At 34.2% G+C, this 20,370-nt stretch overlaps 1 protein-coding gene across 1 annotated transcript in view; it reads right to left on the reverse strand.

The window, feature by feature from the left end:
- The window catches only part of LOC149067639 (protein couch potato-like), a 239,167-nt gene extending 229,626 nt beyond the window's left edge, over window positions 1-9,541 (reverse strand). The window contains exon 1 of the mRNA XM_089252505.1: window positions 8,636-9,541. Coding sequence (XP_089108631.1) covers window positions 8,636-8,710 — 75 coding nt within the window. The 5' untranslated portion in view covers window positions 8,711-9,541. The remainder of the gene's footprint in view (window positions 1-8,635) is intronic.
- Window positions 9,542-20,370: the final 10,829 nt, after the last annotated feature.

A 20,370-nucleotide genomic window follows, 5' to 3' on the forward strand; every position in this document is an offset into this window, starting at 1 on the left:
GAGATGCATTACATGCTGTAAGAGTGAAATATATATGCACATGTTGTGACTGATCTCAAAAGCTTGATTTTAAGCGGAAGCGGTATATACTGTTGGAGACACCATCTTTAGAAAAATTTCCCGGATTTGAACTGAAAAAAATAAACGAAAAAGAAAATTGCTACTCACTGTCAGTATTCGACATTGGACCCTCCTTCACCGACACCTATTTTGGTGCATTCATTTAATGTGGTAGTGTCAATTCTATTTCACGCCGAAAATTTGGCACCAACTTTTGTTACAAACCTCACTGATGTTTTTCAACATTTTCCTCCGTGACGCTTGTTCTTCATTAGGTCGTCTTCGAGATACTGGTATCCATCTTTGTAGAGTTGATGCCATTCAAAACGCAGTTATACGATAAAGAGGGATAATGTTATCTTCCCATAAAGCTGATTTCATAAACTCATCAAGTTTTCGATGTGAAAAAACTTTCCGTTCTAAAACAAAATTTAACTGTAGCAAAAACAACTTTGCAAGTTGTTGCAAGTAAAAATCCTCTAGGGGGCCCCTATATAGTACTGATAGTCATTCTCTCTCTCTCTCTCTCTGATCATATAAAAAAAATGGACGAGGAACAAACTCATGAAGAATGAACGGCAATATCTTGCCATGGAATGAAAACATTAGAAAATTTGAATAGCATTTCATAGTGCTAAATACCATCATGCTCATATGTGAAACAACAAACAAGCCCAATAGAAATCAAGTCCGGGAACTTTGGTACAGACGTTGTATGATGTCCAAATATTTTCAGTTTAGCATTTGAGAAAGTAAGTTGGTACATTTTCATAAATTACATCTTCTGTAGGATACCAAAATATGTAATTCCATGTTGAATTTTCTTGTTCTCATGGAATATTCTTGCAGTCATTATGAATTAAGTTGTCTTTTTATTATCGTTATTATTATACTTTTATTATGCAGCGATAACCGAAGATTATCCTCAAAAATCGATCTCAAAAGTTCGAAACGCCTTGGCATCTTGACAAGGCAGAAGCAAGAGGTAATCAATCACAACTGATTAAGGAGGACGGAAAAGCGCCATTGCCTCGAGATTTTCGAAGTTTTCCACTTCTTCGTCGACTAGTTTTGATGCATGATGAATAACAAAAACTGTATTTAAATTTCAAAAGGAAGGATAATGAGCACAAAATTTCCGCAAACAAGTCACTGTACAACAATATCGATTGCTTGTCTCAGAATAATCATTCTTGGCTGCCATAATCCACAAAACAAATAAACAAAGCCACGATCATCCTTCTACCATGATGAGAATCCTCAATAAAATACAGTTTCGATATGCACGTATTCATATGTACATCATTTATATACTTTTGCGAAATCATTAAAAAAAAGTATGGTTATCAGCTTTTGAGAATTTTGAGTCATTTTAGCCGAATCTGAGTCAAAAATGACTAAAGACCCAGAGATTCTATCCGAGAGTTTCCTTAGTTTAAAGAAAATTTGGCTTTTCAAACTGACAAAAAGAATATAAAAACCCTAGACTGAGGGGTTACTTTTGTCGTTACTAAAGCTTTCAATTCTTTGGGCTGCGCGTAGATTAAACATCTTTAACCTGTTGCTCACACACGAACGCTGTGGTAAGATAGAATAATCCGGAAAGAGTGCTCGATGGTTATGTCTGTTTTCGTACTACTTCACACTACAGTTAAACTCATTCAAGTTATGTTCAAGGATTAGCATTATGCTAATTTAAGTTTGAGCATGTTTCAAACTTTTCAAATAGGTGTTCTTTTTTCTGACAATGGACATAGACTGGGCTCGTGAATTGTAAATTGTCGAAGACACATTGTTGTCAGCCAAGAACAGTTTCTCAAAGTTTTTTCCGGTTACCCACTCTCAGAAATGTTTTCTCATCATCCCCCCCCCCCCACAAGTGAATCCGTAGTATCCGATAATATACCTATAGCTTCTACCAGTTCCCCCCAGGGGCTGATATTTCCCTCTTTTTTTTTAAAACACTGGCCAAGATCAAGGAGAAATTCACTTTTATAAGAGACCATGTTATTCTCTTATGTTTCACTTGTTTCTTGTATCTTTACGAATCCTCCACCTTTTGAATCAAATAATTTTGATTCAATATAAAAATATCCCATCAAATTCTGTTGTGGTCGCTCTCACATTCGATTCTAATTTTATACCGTAGTTAATTGTCATTTCCCGACTATTAATACATGCACTGCGGGACGAGATATTAGCTAACCGAGGGCAATCTGCGAAACGTTCTCCCCATCAACAATAGAACTTTCATCGACACCTGCAATACTCTCCTTTGTGATGCGAGTCCTCCAATCCCCTCCCGATGTGATGGTTAGAGTACTATTGAAGGTTACCCAAGTGAGGACAAGGGAACAAAGTACCGATTCTTCGACGAACTAACACGTTATTGAAATTTCTTGTACACTGAGGGGCTAAAATATTAGAGACGACAAAATAATACTGAGGTTGGCTCTTATTTAGATACGATCAAAGCCGATATCTTTCAGGGCATGAAAACAAGGTATTAATATCGTTATTTATAAATATTGGCCCATGTTGACATAGTGGCAGCTCTTATTTCGTTGGACTTATGATGGTATTTCGAAGTTTCAAATATCTTCCCCTTTTGTTCCCAGATGCTGATATCAGGTGTCTAAGCCAGGTATTAAAGCAATCGAAACTCGGAATCATGTTTTTCAGCATCTGCATCAGGAAACACAATTACGACAACAATATTAAGATAGGTTCTGGCATAAGTCCTAAAGGTTCCAGTTAAAACATTTTCCAGGATATTATTCCATCCTCATCAGTTTGAAAGGTTGTCAATAAGTAGCTCGGGTTTGTGGATTTGAGTCGCTTCACTATATTCCGATTTTAAAATTTTTATGGTGAAGAACAACAAACTCATTGGGTCAAAGTGGCATTATTGGACGTGAATACGTCTTTTAAATCATAGACGATACCTGACGATGCATTATCAAAAAGTTTCGTAACGAAATGCTTTAAACGCTCATATCTCAGGAGTCATACAACGCAAATTAAAGTCAATGATAGCACCAGATATAGGCAATCCAATGATACCCCACTAGTTTTAGTACAGCTTCCCGTCTGGGCACCAGACTAGCTGCTCTTATTCGTAACGAAATTGTTTTACGCCAGAATTTCTCAAACTTTCTGAACCCAAGGACCAGCAAAATTTCCAGAAAAATTTGATGGACCACCAACTTATAATATGTACTCCCAGGGGCGTAGCCAGAAATTTCGTTCGGGGGGGGGACCACTTTCATTTCGGGGGAGGCCAAAGTGGTAGAACAATAGATTTGGCCATCTTTTTCCCTTTTTTCGGTCATTTTCTCACATTTCGGGGGGGGGGACCAGACCCCCCCCCCAAGTTCCCCCAGCTACGCCCTTGTGTGTTGCGTTATTGAACCTGTGTAGATATAATATTCGTAGCATACAACTCAATTTTAATATTTATTTTAAAGTCTAATTGAGGACCCCTTCCATCTTCACGGACTACCTCTGGTCTGTGGACCATAAGCTGAGAAACGCTGTTTTTCGCTTTGTCTCGGGATGTACAAGAGGAGCACAGATCTCTTTGAGACAAGTTACACATAACCTTATGCATGCAAAGACTGCTTTTTAGGTGTAATTACCTGACTTAAAATGACACATTGGATTGTAACGGTGGTCTAAAAAAAACACGTATTCACGTTTAAACTTACCAATTTTTTTTTTTTTACTCATAAATCAAATATCTGATTTGAATGCTCCTGGCCTACAGATATTACGCTTTCCTGTTTTTCAGGCACCCTTGTTGGTCTCATACTGTCAAAACCAATCCACGGGAAAGTCCGTCGTGATGTGCTTTCCGATACCTATTGTGATTTGTCTGTATTGCTCTGAGCATTTGTTGTGGTTTTTTCTTTTGTTTCTGATTTGCAGTTTTTGTCCCTTTTATTTATGCATATTTTACGTCAGTTACCTGTTACCTGCTTTTCTTTATAAGCATTTGCTTCACACAGTTTCTTTGTTCAACTGCCGGTCTTTGAACATCCAAAATTCTATTGCCCGAGAAACGAGGAAATGCATAAAATGCAAATAAATGCAAATGAAACTGGATAATGCAGTAATCTCCATACAGATTCATACAAATATATTAAAGATATAAATAAATAGCAAGATCTCACACTACTAATTTTTTTAAGCTATAAGCGATAGAGACGCACAATACCAGGGCCCGACTTTGATTTCATTAAGCTGAGCATTTCAGAAATGAAACCGCTCCTTATCGCCCCTCCCCCACCGACCAACCCTCGTTCAAACTCACCCAAATCTTTCGTATTATTCAAACTAAATGTATTGATTACGATCGTACATTTTACATGGAACTTTTTATAATTATGCATCGTACGTCACTAATAGACTCGTTAAAGTTAGAGTGCGGGATGCCTCTAATATTTCGGCCCCATTGTAGTTTGACGGAAGGTTTGAGTCGTTAGTCATGCGTCCCGATCAAAACTTTTCGGAAGTTTATGATCGATATTATTCCGTTAATGCATTTATACTGTGTGATTGCGTGTAACACTAAACACAAAAGTAACATTTGTTGTCGTTCTGAGTTTTTATTCCATAGTAATAAAGAAGGGGCAGTTGCACGAGGCTGGCTCCAGTTTTTATTTTTTTGTTCCATCAAGAGATCACTTCCCCACGCTGGCCGCGTACGTTATTCCGAAAGCAGCAGTAGAAATTGCCATGGAGACTACGCGACGCCTCTTGTGCAACCTCCAGCAAGCCCTGCGGATCGATAGGTACCAAAGGAATAAAAAAAAAGGCAGCGATGAGGGTTAGAGAAGTGAAAAAAAAAAAACACCAAAAGGCCAGAAAAAAAAAGTATCTTAGCCTTGCAGCTTTGTGTGTGTAAAGAAATAAATGTTTTAGCAGTGATCACAGTATGTACGTGCGTGAGGCGCTTCGAAGACAACTTGCTGCTAAGGCTGAGGCTGTTCGTGAATTCCCTTCACTCCTCCGACAGCGAAAGCCTTCCGACGATGTTCTTTTGGAACAACTAAAGGAAAAGTTCCAGCAGGCCGATCCACTAACTTGGATGCCGTTGTTCCGTTTTAACTTTCGTCTGGGGGAGAGAAACGCACACACACACAGAATAGAATGTATTCCAGAAATACAAAAAATCCGTTTAAAATAAAATTCAGCTTGAATAGACATCGAATCACATATATATTGGACTTTTTAAAAATTTATTTTCAGATAAGGGGAGTTTCCTTGTAAGCAATTGAATCTTCTAGTGTGCGGTGGATAATGCAGTAATCTCCATACAGATTCATACAAATATATTAAAGATATAAATAAATAGCAAGATCTCACACTACTAATTTTTTTAAGCTATAAGCGATAGAGACGCACAATACTAGGGCCCGACTTTGATTTCATGGTACCCTGGGCAAAAGAGGTATTGGAGGTCCCCCCTCGATTCTGGTCGAAGTGGTTTGGTACGTAAGCAAATGGGAAAATATATTGTTTGTAAACACATAAAAAAAGACATGCACTATTCTAAATGAAAAATGTAATGTTAAATTCTCCATAAAATATCTTACAATAAATTATTTTTCTCGCTCTCATTTGAGCAAAATCATTAATGTCATCACAATTTAATTTTTGAGTTGTTTCAGCTTCAATGCACAATAAAGCTAAAAATGACAGTTTTTCTTGTAATTTGTAAGAGACTCGAACGAACTGATGGTTTTATTCTTTTTAATAAGAATGATCTTTCTCTAGAATAGTTTGATATTCGTGATGTTGTCAATGATGACTCAATGTTGTCTCAACATTTGGAAGCGTTTTTTCTAAACCCCTCTAGCCTTATTTAACATTTGTGGCATTATGTCACTACCCTGACCACGAATGAAAACTGTTGCAGTTCGTCTGAAAAAGTGTTTGCAAGATCAGATGCATGAAGTTTTTGCGTTTTAAATATACAGAATGTTCATGAAAATTTAAGGATTTCGGGTTGATCAAACATACAAACTTTCTTGTTATCGTTCATAAATCATTTTACGGTCAAAAAGATGTTAAATTGAGGAATCAAACAAAACTGTGACGCATTGAAACATATTTTTGTCGTAAAGTTAAAAGGTGCATTGTACGTGCTGTGTGAAGTCTGTTACTGATTGGTATATTATTAAAATTGATATTTGATAGGGTTTGCTAATAATGGGCACGTTGGAAATAGTATGTGATTTGGGGAAAATTCTTTGATTTTCCAAAGTTTTACCAGATAAAGTTTTTAAAAATTTGAGTAAAATATATACTATTATATAAATTTTTGGCTCCTTAAAACATGGAGCCTGGGCAAATTCCCATAATGCCCATACGGAAATCGGGCACCGCGCAATACTGCTATTCGACTCGTTCAGATTCTCGACAATTTCAGAGCAACTTTGTGCTTTCAGCGCCTGTTCATCTATCTCTACTAGAGAAGTATGTACAGTATTCAATTTTACGTGGCGAAGCCATGAAACGTACCAATGAAAAATTTCAGCCAGTGATGTTCTATCCCTAATATGCGTATAATAATATCCTATAGCAAAGTTGGAGGCATCGGAGGTTTGGTGCCTTTTTTTTGTTTCACTGCAGTGCAAGAAATCCAACGGAGAAACAAACTGAAGATTCTTCATCGCGCATTACAAGGAGAAACTTTTTGACGTGAGAAAATGATATATAATTCCGACGGAAAAGATCTTTCTTATCTTTTTTCTAGTTAGAGAGTTTACAGTATAACCAAAATCTGAGTCTAATTCATTTTCTAATTTATCGATTCTGCCATTATACAAATAAATATACGCGACACAAGCCATCGTTCAAGAAACAAAGTTTTTTGTGTGTATAAGGGAACAAATATTTTATACTATCACTGAGAGTTGTTTGAAAATCATTCAAATCTTTTTCCATTGTGGTCCGTGATTCTCTTTCGGTTGTAAGAACAACTTTTTGAATAGTGGTTTATATCCTTTGGAAGAGTTTGTGGTGGAAGGAATGTTCATGCATACAATGCACTCGTCATCGATCCTAAATGCATGATCGTCGCAAAAGCAGCCTCGTTTCATATGCAAATACTCTACAAAGAGCTTTTCCTTTCTTTACACAATCCTCCGAACTGTCAACGTGGAATTTGTGAAAAAAGGTTTTTATTTAGGGAAAAAAAATTCCCGGCGCTCTTTTAAAAACATTTATACGACGTAACTGGCTATTTTGGGTGGAAGGTAAAAAACATTTTGCGCTAACACGAATATTTGCTCGGAATTTCACATAAATTACCTTTAAAAAGGCAAGGTTTTGCCGCATAGAATTCCTTTTTAACATAATGAAAAAGTTTAAAACAATTTATTTTCAAAGAGCTTCACAAAAAAAGGATATGTTCGTTCCATTGTATGTGGATATAATTATTAACAGATTTCAAGATGCGTAGATGTTGGGAAAATCTTGAAAAGATTGTTCGTGAAGTTTTTGAAGCACGAGTTCTATCTGTTTAGTATTGAAATGGATGGGAATGTTATACGTGTGGTAATCTCAAAAATATTTTCTAATTGTGTGATCTTGTTTGACGTCTACATTTTTTTTCTGTCTCGTTATATTACAGAAACGAAAAATAAAAAAATACACGTCACACATTCTGAGATTTCAGCTGCACTTCATTGTTTTAAAACAGCTGTCGTTTTGGCCTTCGTTTTAATGATGTCCTATGTAAATAGCAAGTTGTTAAGGATCAAAAAGCTGAGCTCTGAAAGATTTTACTGCCCATTTTTTTCATCAACCGAGACGACGACGTAGGAATAAAGTGAGTTGAATAAATATGTATTAAGTTTTGCGACCCGGTATTCTAACGCAGGGCCCCAAATAAAGAGTGGTGGGTGGATCTAATGCCACCGAATTCATTCTGTAATTTGACCGCTGGTTAAAAATCACTGGGGAGATACCAAAATGCATGCTTGCACGGGTGAAAAGGTACATATTTGCATCACGTTGCGGCCTTGCTAGAAAAGACTGTTGATTGACCATCGTCCATTTCATGTATACGTTTGAGCGTTTGCATTTACATTCGCAGATTCATTTCAACGTTTGCATTTTCACAACTAAAATGCAAATTTTAGCATACATTACTAATTTTCCGTGAAATTTGAGCATAGAGAAAAATAACTAACTCATGAATTAAAAGTATAATGTTACTTGACCATAGTTAAGAAACTGAAAGATGTCACTCACGCAAGTTATATATTTTACAATGAAACGTGTTTATCTGTATAGCAGTGTTTCTCAACCACTGGGCCCTGGCAATAGCCGAACCGGACCGTGGGGGTTTTATTTTCACCCATTTATTTCCCCTTAGTTGTGTTTATCACCCGGCCTTCCACTCAAAAAAGTAATTTAACCGGGCGGCGTGCTTCGCGGCCCGGTTTAGAACTACCGCTATAGACTCATTAAGTTATATGCACAACCTCATCGGTACAACAACTTTCAGAATTGTTATCAAGCGATTATTTCGTATTAAAATTATTTTAAAATAAAATTAACTCACCTCTTCCTCCGCGACCGCACTCACAGAATCCATACTTTGACTCATGGTCATCGTCGATTCGACCGCTGTGGCCATCGTCACGTGCTTTTTATTTTACCTCTAACGTGGTAAGAAAGTTGCCACTCGTAAAAGTTGTTTTTCAATTTCACCAAAGTCCGCCCGAAACACAAATTTTAAAAAAAATAACAATAATATAAAAAAAATAAATAAATAAAAGAGAAACAATCTTTCTACAAAAAATGAAGTAAAGACGATATCAAAATAGAAATGGCCACAATGTTCTTGTCTTTGAATAAGATTCCACAAAAAGTCTCGTCGTGTAAGTAAAAAGGAAAACGGAAAAATCCTTCGAGTCTATAATTGATTAATTAATTAATTAATTAATCCTGGTCCACCGAAAAATGTTTCGAGGAAATATGAAAAGAAGCTCGTCAAAAAGTAATAATATCAACACTTTTTCCAGTCGACATGTATGGAATGTTGTTCAAGTTTGCACATACTTTCTTGCTGGATGCAACAGGTGTCGTCACTTGGATCGCCGCTATCCGACACATTCACTAAGTTTTCATCTAAAGATCATCTTCGCACAATCATCAGTCATGCCGAATACCATCTCGTAAATGTTATTGTTATTATAACTAATAATATCCGTTTGTCGTATAAATTGCGGGAACAAATATGAAAATGTCGGTATTTCTTAGTTGCCGTCCAAAAAAAAAGAGAAAGAAAATGCAGTGTAATTTGAAGCGTCGCCGGTGATGAATTTGGTCGTAGATGACGAAATGTAATAATTTTTCGGTCGCCGTGGATAGTCGGAGACGCGGCGGCTAAACAATCTCCGGCGTTTTTGTTAAGTGCGAGCGAATAGCACAGCTGCTCTCACCTGTGACCTCCGCCTTTACCTGTGCGCCGCCGGATCTCAACACACACACCTTTTGTTGTCATCCCCCCTTTCCATCCTCTCCCGCCCCCACTTTAGTCTCCGCCGGTGACGTATCGAGTGACGTCACGTGTGACGTTACAAACACTCACCTGGTTTTTCAAAAAATAACAAAAAAAGAACGCACACAGACCGGAAATATAAACTTGGCGTGTATACTTGGCGTCGTTATCGCCGATTTGGCAGTCGATTCAAACAACTTAAATTATTATATTACCCTCATGAATTAGTTATTATATAATTATTTAGTTATTTTATTATTAAATTTCCATCAATTACTTTTATGATTAAATTTCCATTAATTACTATTATTATTATATTTCCATTATATATAATTATCATTTTATTATATTTCCATACATAAATTATTTCCAAAACAGAAATTCAACAAATTTTTAGGCCGGGAGTAGGACAGGATTACATTATAAAAGGTTGATAAAAGATCTTTTACACAACTTTTGGTTATATTCACTCGAATGTAACCGATACTCTTATTGGCTGGATATTTCATACAAATTTTGTAAAACTTGAAAAAATTTTATAACTTTGGCCGGTATTGCAGTATATAAGAGTTTTAGAAAAATTCTTTTATAAAACTTGGAAAATGCAATCAATAAACCTATTGATTGCATTTTCCATCGGTTTATTGGTTGCTTTTCAAGTTTGATCAAAATAAAAGTTTGAAATGAATAAAGAAAAAAAGTAAAAATGAATTTATACAAAAAGTGAAAATGAATTTATACAAAAAGTGAAAATGAATTTATACAAAAAGTGAAAATGAATTTATACAAAAAGTGAAAATGAATTTATACAAAAAGTGAAAATGAATTTATACAAAAAAGTGAAAATGAATTTATACAAAAAGTGAAAAATTGTATTTAATTTATTATTTCCATAAACAGAATTTCACCAATTTTTCAAAATAAAAATTACTTCGAATAATCAATCCAATCCAATTAGACATTTCTTCCGTGAATGTACAGTATTTCTATTCAAATCGGGAAAAAAAATGAATAAAAAAACGTGAATTTATACGAAATTTTTTTTTTGAAATATTATATTATATAGTTTTTGAAAAACTTTAATTTCCAATAATCAATTCAATTAGACCTAGTTTCCGTATTTCAATTCCATTGGAAAAAAAAAAAACAATGAAAAATAATAAAAGTGAATGTATATATACCAAAATGCGAAATTGTATATTAATCATAATGTGCAAAAACAAAATTTACATAGAATTTATTTGAACAGAAATTACTTTAGATAGATTTTAAAATTTGTATTTTGAATAATCAATTAAATTAGTTCTATTTTCCGTGAATGTACAGTATTTCTATACAAATCGAAAAAAAAAAGTGAAATTGTGTGTGTGTGTGTATATATACAATTTCCAAAAACATTTTCACAATTTTTTAAATGAAAATTATTTTAGATAGTTAATTGATATTTAATTTCGAGTAATCAATTATTTAATTTGTTTTAGCCTAATTAAATTTATTATTTTACATTTTAAAAACCGTATATAATTTTTATTTTTAAAAAATGTTCTGAAATTTTTTGTTTTTATTTTTTTAGAATGGTTATCTCGAATGATGTTTTCAATAAAAAAATTTTTTATAAATGTTTTGGAAATTATAATTTTACATTTTTGTGTAAATTCATTTTTATTATTTTTCTTTTCATTCCGATTTGAATAGAAATACTGTAGTCACAGAAAGTAAATCTAATTAAATTGATTTTTCAAAATTTAATTTTTTTTTTATTTTGGGAACTTATAATTTGGGAACGAAATTATAATTTTTAAATACAATTTTGCATTTTTGTGTAAATTCATTTTTATTTTGTTTACCCCTTTTCGGATTTGAATAAGAACACATTCACGCAAAGTTGTAGGTCGACTTAAATTGATTATATATATATACTTGGGGGGCTCTGCCCGCCCCCCCCCCCACTTCTCTTCACAACATATCTTGTTTATTTCCACTTCTTCAGACGTGTGAAAGCACCAGCTTACTGAAGAAGCGAATTTTAATAAAAATAATGATAAAGCAACAAAAAACAAATGAGATTCATCAAGCACCCCCAGAAACTGGGGCCCCCAGATTCAATTCACTGAATTTTAGTGGGGCGCACACTGGATATATCTCGGGCTACCGATGTGTTGCAAATTTTACAATGTTAAACAACAAAAATCAATGAGATACATCCAGGGGCCCCGAATTAGAACCTATCAACATTCCCATGGAGCACTGACCTGGAAGCTTGTCGGACACACCCCTGTAAGGGGCCACGAAAATTTTTCATTTTTTTCAATTTTGCAACGAATAAAATCCAGGGCCCCACATCCAGTAGCGGGAACACAATACTCAGATTTTTAGTGGGGAATCCAGACTGGATTTATCTCGGTCTTCCGCTGTTGCAAATTGTATAATGTTGAAAAACAAAAAGAATCAGATTCATCCAGAGCCCCAAAATGAAACCTGTAGACATGGGGCGCCCGACTTGGAAATTTGTCGGTCATCCCCCACTGCGAGTGCCATGAAAAATTTTCATTTGTATTCGTTTTACCAATGAATAAAAGCTAGTGCCCCCAATCAGTTGCCCGTTGTATTCGCATACTTTTAGTGGGGCCCCAGACTGTCTTTATCTCCGGCATCCGCTGTTGCAAATTCTGCAACAGAAAATAATGAGATTCATCCAGGGCCCCCAAAATGAAACCTGTAAACATGGGGCCCCCGACTTGGAAGCTTGTCGGTCATCCCCCGCTGCGATTGCCGTGAAAAATTTTCATTTGTATTCGTTTTACCAACGAATAAAATCCAGGGCCCCCAACCAATTACCCGGGACACCAATTCGCATACTTTTAGTGGGGCCCCAGACTGGCTTGATCTCGGGCATCCGCTGTTGCAAATTCTACAACAGAAAAGAATGAGATTCATCCAGGGCCCCCAAAATGAAACCTGTAAACATGGGGCCCCCAACTTGGCGACTTGGAAGCTTGTCAGTCATATCCCGCTGCGAGTGCCATGAAACATTTTCATTTGTATTCGTTTTACCAACGAATAAAATCGAGGGCCTCAACCAATTACCCGGGACACCAATTCGCATACTTTTAGTGGCGCCCCAGACTGGCTTTATCTCGGGCTTCCGCTGTTGCAAATTCTACAACAGAAAATAATGAGATTCATCCAGAGCCCCCAAAATGAAACCTGTAAACATGGGGCCCCGACTTGGAAGCTTGTCGGTCATCCCCCGGTGCGAATGCCATGAAAATTTTTCATTTGTATTCGTTTTACCAACGAATAAAATCCAGGACCACCCACGCAACTACCCGTGACCGAATTCGCAAATTTTATAGGGCCCCCAGACTGGATATATCTTGTGCTTCCGCTATCGCAAATTTTTCAACGTTAAAGCAGCAAGAAAACAATGAGATCCATCAAGGGCCCCTGGAAATGAAAACTTTTAACTTTTCCATGCAGGTATACGTACGACCCCCCCCCCCGGGTACCCCGACCCTGTGTGTTGGGAGCACTGTTGTTATATGTATATTATACATATACATACCTCTCGGCATGACCCCCCCCCCCTCCACAAGGGCAGGGCTGACAGGACCAGAACGACTCTTATCACTTTTTGATTTTTCACACTATAAATTAACCACAGAGGGGCCCTGAAAAGCTGGTTTGGGGGGCTCGCCATCTAAATTCCAGCCTAAGCGCCCTGCTGTAGGATATGGGAGCCTCTCGGTACATGCACATAACATGGTCCCGATGGGTCAAATGGGTCCCAATATGTGCTAGAGTTAAAGGAATACTTGACCCAAAATCGTAACCGACTTCCGTAACACAAAAACGTAACAGATTTCCGTCACTCAAAAACTTCACCCACTTCCGTCACTCGGTTGCTTAGCAACAGGCCCTTTTCGAGTTTGTGATTTTATATTATAGAGTAGATATATTCGAAATTTAATTTTTATTTCTAAAAAAAATTCAAATTTTGTTTCTGTAAATTATAATTCATACACAATTTTGAATTTTTGTAAAATTCATTTTTATTATTTTTCCTTTTTTTTCCTGATTTGAATATAAATCATGGAAAGTAGGTCTACTGAGTAGTTGAAATTTAAATTTTTTAAAAACTATATAAAATAATGTTTATTTAAAAAAACTGTTGAAATTTCGTTTTTGAAAAATTATTATTTATATACAATTTTGCATCTTTGTATACATTTATTCGGTCTAACTGAATTGATTATTCGAAATCTAAATTTAAAAAACTATCTAAAATAGTTTCTATTAAAAAAATTGTTAAAACTTTGTTTTTGGAAATTGTAATTTATAAAATAATTATTGTAATTTTTCGTGTGTAAAGTATTTTTATAATGTAATATTAATCGATTCTTGAAAATTTTGTTTAAACTGAGAATTTATCATTCTAAATTATAACCTAAAAATAAAAATTTTTTAAATTATAATTCATTTATAAATTAAAATTTTAGTATGAATACATTTTTCATGAAATAAACATTTGATGAGCGTAATAAAAATGAATTCATGGGAGAAACTTGAATTGTATTGAGTTTTAATATTAATTAAAAATATATATGAACCTTTAATATTAATTTTAAAAAACAAATTTTTAAATTATAGTTTACATACAAATTTACACATTTTTCGGGTATAATTAATTTCATGAATAGAGTCACATTTATGAAATGGGTTTGATCAAACTGAGAAAAAATTATAATTTCCAACAATATTCAAAGTAATTTTGATTTCATAATTTTTTTAAATTAGGTTTTTATAGTATATGCGATGCGATATTGCATGTGATTTCAAATGTAATAGCAATATTGTACATTCATGTAAGGCATTTTTTTTTAAGGTTTTAATAACTTAATAGGAAATGACGTTCAAAAATTATGAGTTACATTAAATTTTATATTTTTAGTTGAATTCATTTTTGCGTATGAATGTTTTAATGAATGTAATAGGAATACATTCGCGAAAATGGATTAAGTCAGTGACATTGTAACGTGTGTGACTAACAAAGCCCAATCACATTGCGCCAAGTTAAACGGGGGGGACGGCAAGATTATTGAAGATTTTTGTTAATATTTTTTACAAGAGTAAGTTTAAATTTTTTGGCATTTTAGAAAAGTACACATTCTAGCGTCACTTCAATATAAACTACAGCTAATATAAGTACGATACTTTTTACCTAGAAAGATTTTATTCCTTGTTAGAGACATTTTCTGAAAGCTACCGAAATTTTACGTATTCAGAGATTCGTAAAATCGTACAAAATCGAGGAACTAGAAATAAAATTCAAGGTAAAAACTATTCAACTTTACTAAGCAAGATTTTAATATAAATGGCATTAAAAAACAAAGTAAACTATATATTTTAGAATTAATTAACTATTTTTTAGCTAATTAAAAAAAATCCACTCTAGTCAATTAGATTGCTGTGTGTTAATTAAAAATATGCTGACAGCACCAATTTACATCCCTTTTTGTAAGAAAAAAATTTCAATGCGTTTCTCTAGGAGGAACCCCATAGAGGGTTAACTATTATTCTCACTTCAGTATTTTATTTTATTTTGCTATTGTCAATTCGATACAATCCGTGTTTAATCACTTAAAGGCCTTATTTTCAGAAGTAACGGACCTGTAAAAATATTTGGGCCCTGGGCATCCTATCTCGTTAGGACGGCCCTGTTTAAAGAATCAACTGGGAAAATATATGATGATGATACCACTTATTACTAAACCTATTAGAAAGTTTGCGACGGTACCATCCTCTCGTCTAATTAGGCTTTACAATATATAAAATTGTCCTTGACGTCACAAAAACTTTTTCTTATTCTGTATTTGGAGCAGTAGTAATATGACTAGAAATTGGCTCGTTGCTGTTTGGTAAAAATACTTCTATAATAATAAAAGACGGTCATAACTCAAAAACATATGGTCAGTTGGGAAACGTTCTTTTATTATTTCCTAGTTATTTTTTTCATTTCCTTGACGTATTTCATTTCCGAATTTGAGAGCAAAGAATTGAAAAAAAAAATCATATATATTTTTTTCCCATTTAGCCGACCGATACTGTACTTAGATCAAAAAATAATTACGTCGAAACTGAAAGTTGGGATGTGACACGTTTTTGACTCTGGTTCAAATCCGTTTTTTACTCGTCGTATGTACTCATTTCTTTTTCGCCAGAAGAGAGAGAGAGAGAGAGAGCAGAATGCGTGTGTGTGTGTGTACTGTCATTCATTGAGCAGCAAGCACTTTGGTGGGACCACCATTGCTGGTTGGATTGCCCACCAACCATCTTTTTTCCATGGCCACCACGCAAACCTGAGTGTTGTTGTATGTAGCGGGAACCATAGCAACGCTTGTCCCCCCAATACATGCCAGGTAAAAAGAGAGTCGCCAGGTGCAACAAACGCGTCTGCAGCTGCTACTTCCGTTCCTCCCAAATAATCGCCAAATTGCGTCGCCAACGAAAACTTTCAAAATTGGCCTATCTAGTATTCGCCGCTTATAAGAATCACATTTTGATTCTTATAAGTGGTTGACTCTTATATCCGGAAATTTTTATTGCTCGTATATCCCTTTCAGAGAGCATTCATTTTTGGGAATTTTCAAAATGTTTTTGTGTGTGTGTGTGTGTGTGTCTTTGATACTCAAAAAATGCATTAAAAACACACATGAATGCCAACAAATCTTTTTTTTTTTTAATTTTCAATTGTTTTTAATAATAATAAAATTCAAATTCATTCAAATTCAAAAAATCATGCATACAGACCCTTGGTTTGAAGGGGACTTTAGAGAATAAATAGAGAGAGAAAAAACAAAAATAAATGTATCAATATATATGAGCTGTCAAGGGCTAATTATTTTATTTTAATTCATTTTTATTTAATTTTGTTTTTTGTTTTGTTATATTATATATATATATATATATATAAAAATATATATATATATATATATATTTTTGTGAAGAAATAATTCATCGATAAATTTTTTTCACATGCAATTTTTTCCGGAATTTTATTTAATAAATCCCACATTTTTCTCCTAGAAGCCATCTTAAAAAAAACTGCTAAAAGTTCAACTTCAAGTGTTGCCCTCTGATGAAAGTCCCCAAAGTTCATATTCACCATATTTATAACTCAAAATTTACACATTACTTCAAGTCAGGACTTAAACAAAAGAAAAAATTATTTCCCCCCCCCTTTATTCAAATACGGTCGGGTTCACTTATAATGGTGTTTCTCAAAGTGTGCGTCGCGGCTACTATGGGTGTCGCCAACCTCTGTCAGGGGTGTCGCGACGAGATTGAAATACATATATTGATGTGTGTGGTCCTATTTATGCGTTGAAATTGTTTTTTTATATACAAATCCAAAGGCTACAGCAGGCAAAATGCCCAACTTTGTGGATGAAATAAGATGTCCAGTTTAGTGGAATGCTCAATATTCACTAAACTAGTCTGGGAAGCCGCAGATGAACCATAAATGACAAAAGTTTGAGAATCTGGCTTATAACATACATGTACCACCTAGGTGATTCGAGAAGTGCAAGTTATAAGCAAGGTCATAGGCGTAAACTTGTATTCGGCATGAGGCCCAAGCCCCCCCCCCCCCAACATTTTTCACCATCTCCATAGTAGCCTGTAGTGGAAATATTAGGTTTTAGCCCCTCCTCCCTTAATAATTCTGAGCCCTCCTGATATTTCGAATAACTTTAAGCCTGTGAGCAAAGTCTTCTCTCAATTAAGCTTATATAGCAGTTTTATATCTATTCATAAAGTGTGTTAATCAGATTTTCGTGGAAAAACTTAGCTCATGCAGCACGTAATTAAACTTAATATACCATGAACGGTTTTTCGTTGATATCTCCTGAGGAATTTTGAAAATTTATTGTAGTATAGACATACACAATGCAGGTAAAAAATGCATGCATCTTTTCTAAATTTAATTGATTTCACTGGTATTATTCATAGTTGGTATTCATTCAAAGTCGTCAGCATTTATGCAATAAAAAAAGGAGGAAGCAACTAATGTCCGTGAAGATTACTTGTCTCATCAATCAACATACTTTTGCTAGTCTTTCAATAGGTAGAGATTTAATGTTTTTAAAACGGTGCGGATTTCTACTTTTACCGTTCACAACAATTGTTTATCACTGCCATCTACCAAGTGATCCAAAAGTATTTGAAAAAGTAAACATTTTTTTTTTCAATAATTTGAAAAACATATTCCACGCTGTTTTCATTGAAAGACAGAACCTTTTAAATAAAGCAACATTTTACTGTTAGAATAAGTCAAATTTGTTACTAACAAGTGGCACTTTTTAACCGTAGACCATTACAGTTTGATCTGTCTGTCGTGAATGTAGTTATTTTGAACATACATTTTTCGTTATTATTAAAATTCCCACGGTTTTCTGTAAAAAATAATAACGATATATGACTTGCATACAATACATGTTGCAGAAATTAGTCAGTTTTTTGGCTTCGTTTTTTTCAGGATTCTGTTTGCAGTGTGTTATATCCCAATTAGTCTGCAGAATATGTAATAATAGAGATAATAATATACACATGGTAGGGAATGGGTCGAAAATGGACTATTACTAAACCGTATGTTATTTTAAGGGTATGTTATAAATATACTCGACTGTATTCAAGGGATACAGTAATACCCTGAATACACGATAATTGGGACCTACAATAAAAGCTTAAGTCGAATTCACGTAGGTCGGAGTGGGGGGAAGGTGTGCATACAAAGACATTAAATATTGGTTAATTGGGACCGATATTTCCGAAAAACATTAGTCTTCGAAAAAATTGCAATAAAAAATGCAGGTTTTCATACGTATAAAAAAATATCATTACAAATTCTTAAATTACTCCAAAAATCAAATGTCATGTGCGGTGCGAAAGTTGATAATATTATATAACGTACTTTCGTTCATCGAAAGAAGTTGACTGGTTGTTTAGACCAGGATTACGCTATAAAAGTTTGGTGAAAGATATTTTTCAAAATTTGAAAAAAAACAACAACAATTAATAAGCCTACGATGCGCTTATTGGTTTCATTTTTCAAGTTTTGTAAAAAATCTTTTATCAAACTTTTATAGTGCAATCCCGGCCTTAAAGCAGTGCAATTTCATTGTTTCTGTTCGTTTGACTTTATGGAAAGAAACAAAAACTAACTTCTCCAAGATTGTCGAAATTAAACAGAGTGGCAGGTGAATAACCGGGTGCATTGTCTCTAACGCTGGTACTGCACTATAAAAGTTTGATAAAAGTTATTTTATAAAGCTTTAAAATGCAATCAATAAGCGTATTGGTTACAATAATCTCATTGGTTGTATTTTTCAAGTTTTGTAAACGATCTTTTATCAATCTTTTACAGTGTAAGCCCGGACTAAAACACAAATACCATCATTTTGAACTCAACGTATATTTACTGGTAGGTCAAAATTTTTTCAAAAATGGGAGATATGATTCCAAATGATTCTAAGATAGAGATTACACCAGTTTCCCAACCTTTTTGTCATCGCTCCTTCTACAGAAACTTTTTTCTCCCATCGCCCCCCAACGCAATCTAACCCATAGGATCCTATGTTATACCCGTAGTTTCTACCGCTCCCTGGATCATTCCATCGCCCCCCAGGAGGCGTTAACGCCCACGTTGAGAATCACTAGATTACACTATTAAAGTTTGATAAAAGTTTTATAAAAGTCATTTTATAAAACTTGAACTTCAAGTATCGGTTACATTCTCTCGAACGTAATCGATACGCTTATTGGTTGCATTTATCACAAGTCTTATAAAATAACTTTTATAGTCCGGGCCTAATTCAAGAACCAGCCTGATTCTTATAAGCGTACTGTATAGAATACTGTATTCCCAAAAATAAATTAAAAATTTTTTTGATTTTATGCATAGTAAATCTATTCCAATTTATTAAATCTTTTTACTGGCAATTATTCAAATATTCATTATTACGTTTTTTCATACTTGATTCTTTTTAGTTGAAAAAAAATCCAATATTTTTGATTTTGACGAATTTTATATATAAGCTGAAGCTTTTAAATCCGTAAGATTACTTGGAGATATAAGAGAGAGAAATAATTTTCATGAGGTGGAATAAATTTACATAAATGTTTTAATAAAATGAAACTCCGTTTTAGTAACTGACTAATGGGAAGTATTTCCTTAAAAAAATTCCGAATTCTGTAAATTTTTTTTTTCATCTCTTTTCATCGCGGATCGTGACACCGTTTGAAATTAATATTAAACGAATTTCTGTACAGTATATATTTCAGAAAAATACCGAAGATCTGCAAATGTTAGCTTTATCAATTTAATAAACAAATCACAAAAACACAGACATATATACAAATACAAACATACGTATAGGTACAAACATAAAAACACATGAATACAAACACTTTGTGACCCCAAGGGACTTAAAAGTCCTTCCAGCAGGTCTATAAAGGGGGTTATAATCACATATGTTTCAGACAACAGCTTTTATAAAGATTAGACATGTTCTATTTTAAAAGACCAAAGTGGTCAAAATTCTAATAACACTTTTAATTTTTGTTATTTTTCTAATAAATATTGTAAACTTATTTATTTCTTAGGCCGGGATTAGACTATAAAAGTTTAATAGAGTACCTTTTACAAAACTTGAAAAAAAAACAACCAATATGCCTGGTGATTACATTCGCTCAAATGTAGCCGAGGTTATATTATGTATTATATGTTGCATTTT

The sequence above is a fragment of the Pholcus phalangioides genome, unplaced genomic scaffold (assembly GCF_987345545.1).
Source record: "Pholcus phalangioides strain wild (caught in Gottingen) unplaced genomic scaffold, Ppha-v1.0 ptg000029l_1, whole genome shotgun sequence".
Classification (NCBI taxonomy): Eukaryota; Metazoa; Arthropoda; class Arachnida; order Araneae; family Pholcidae; genus Pholcus; species Pholcus phalangioides.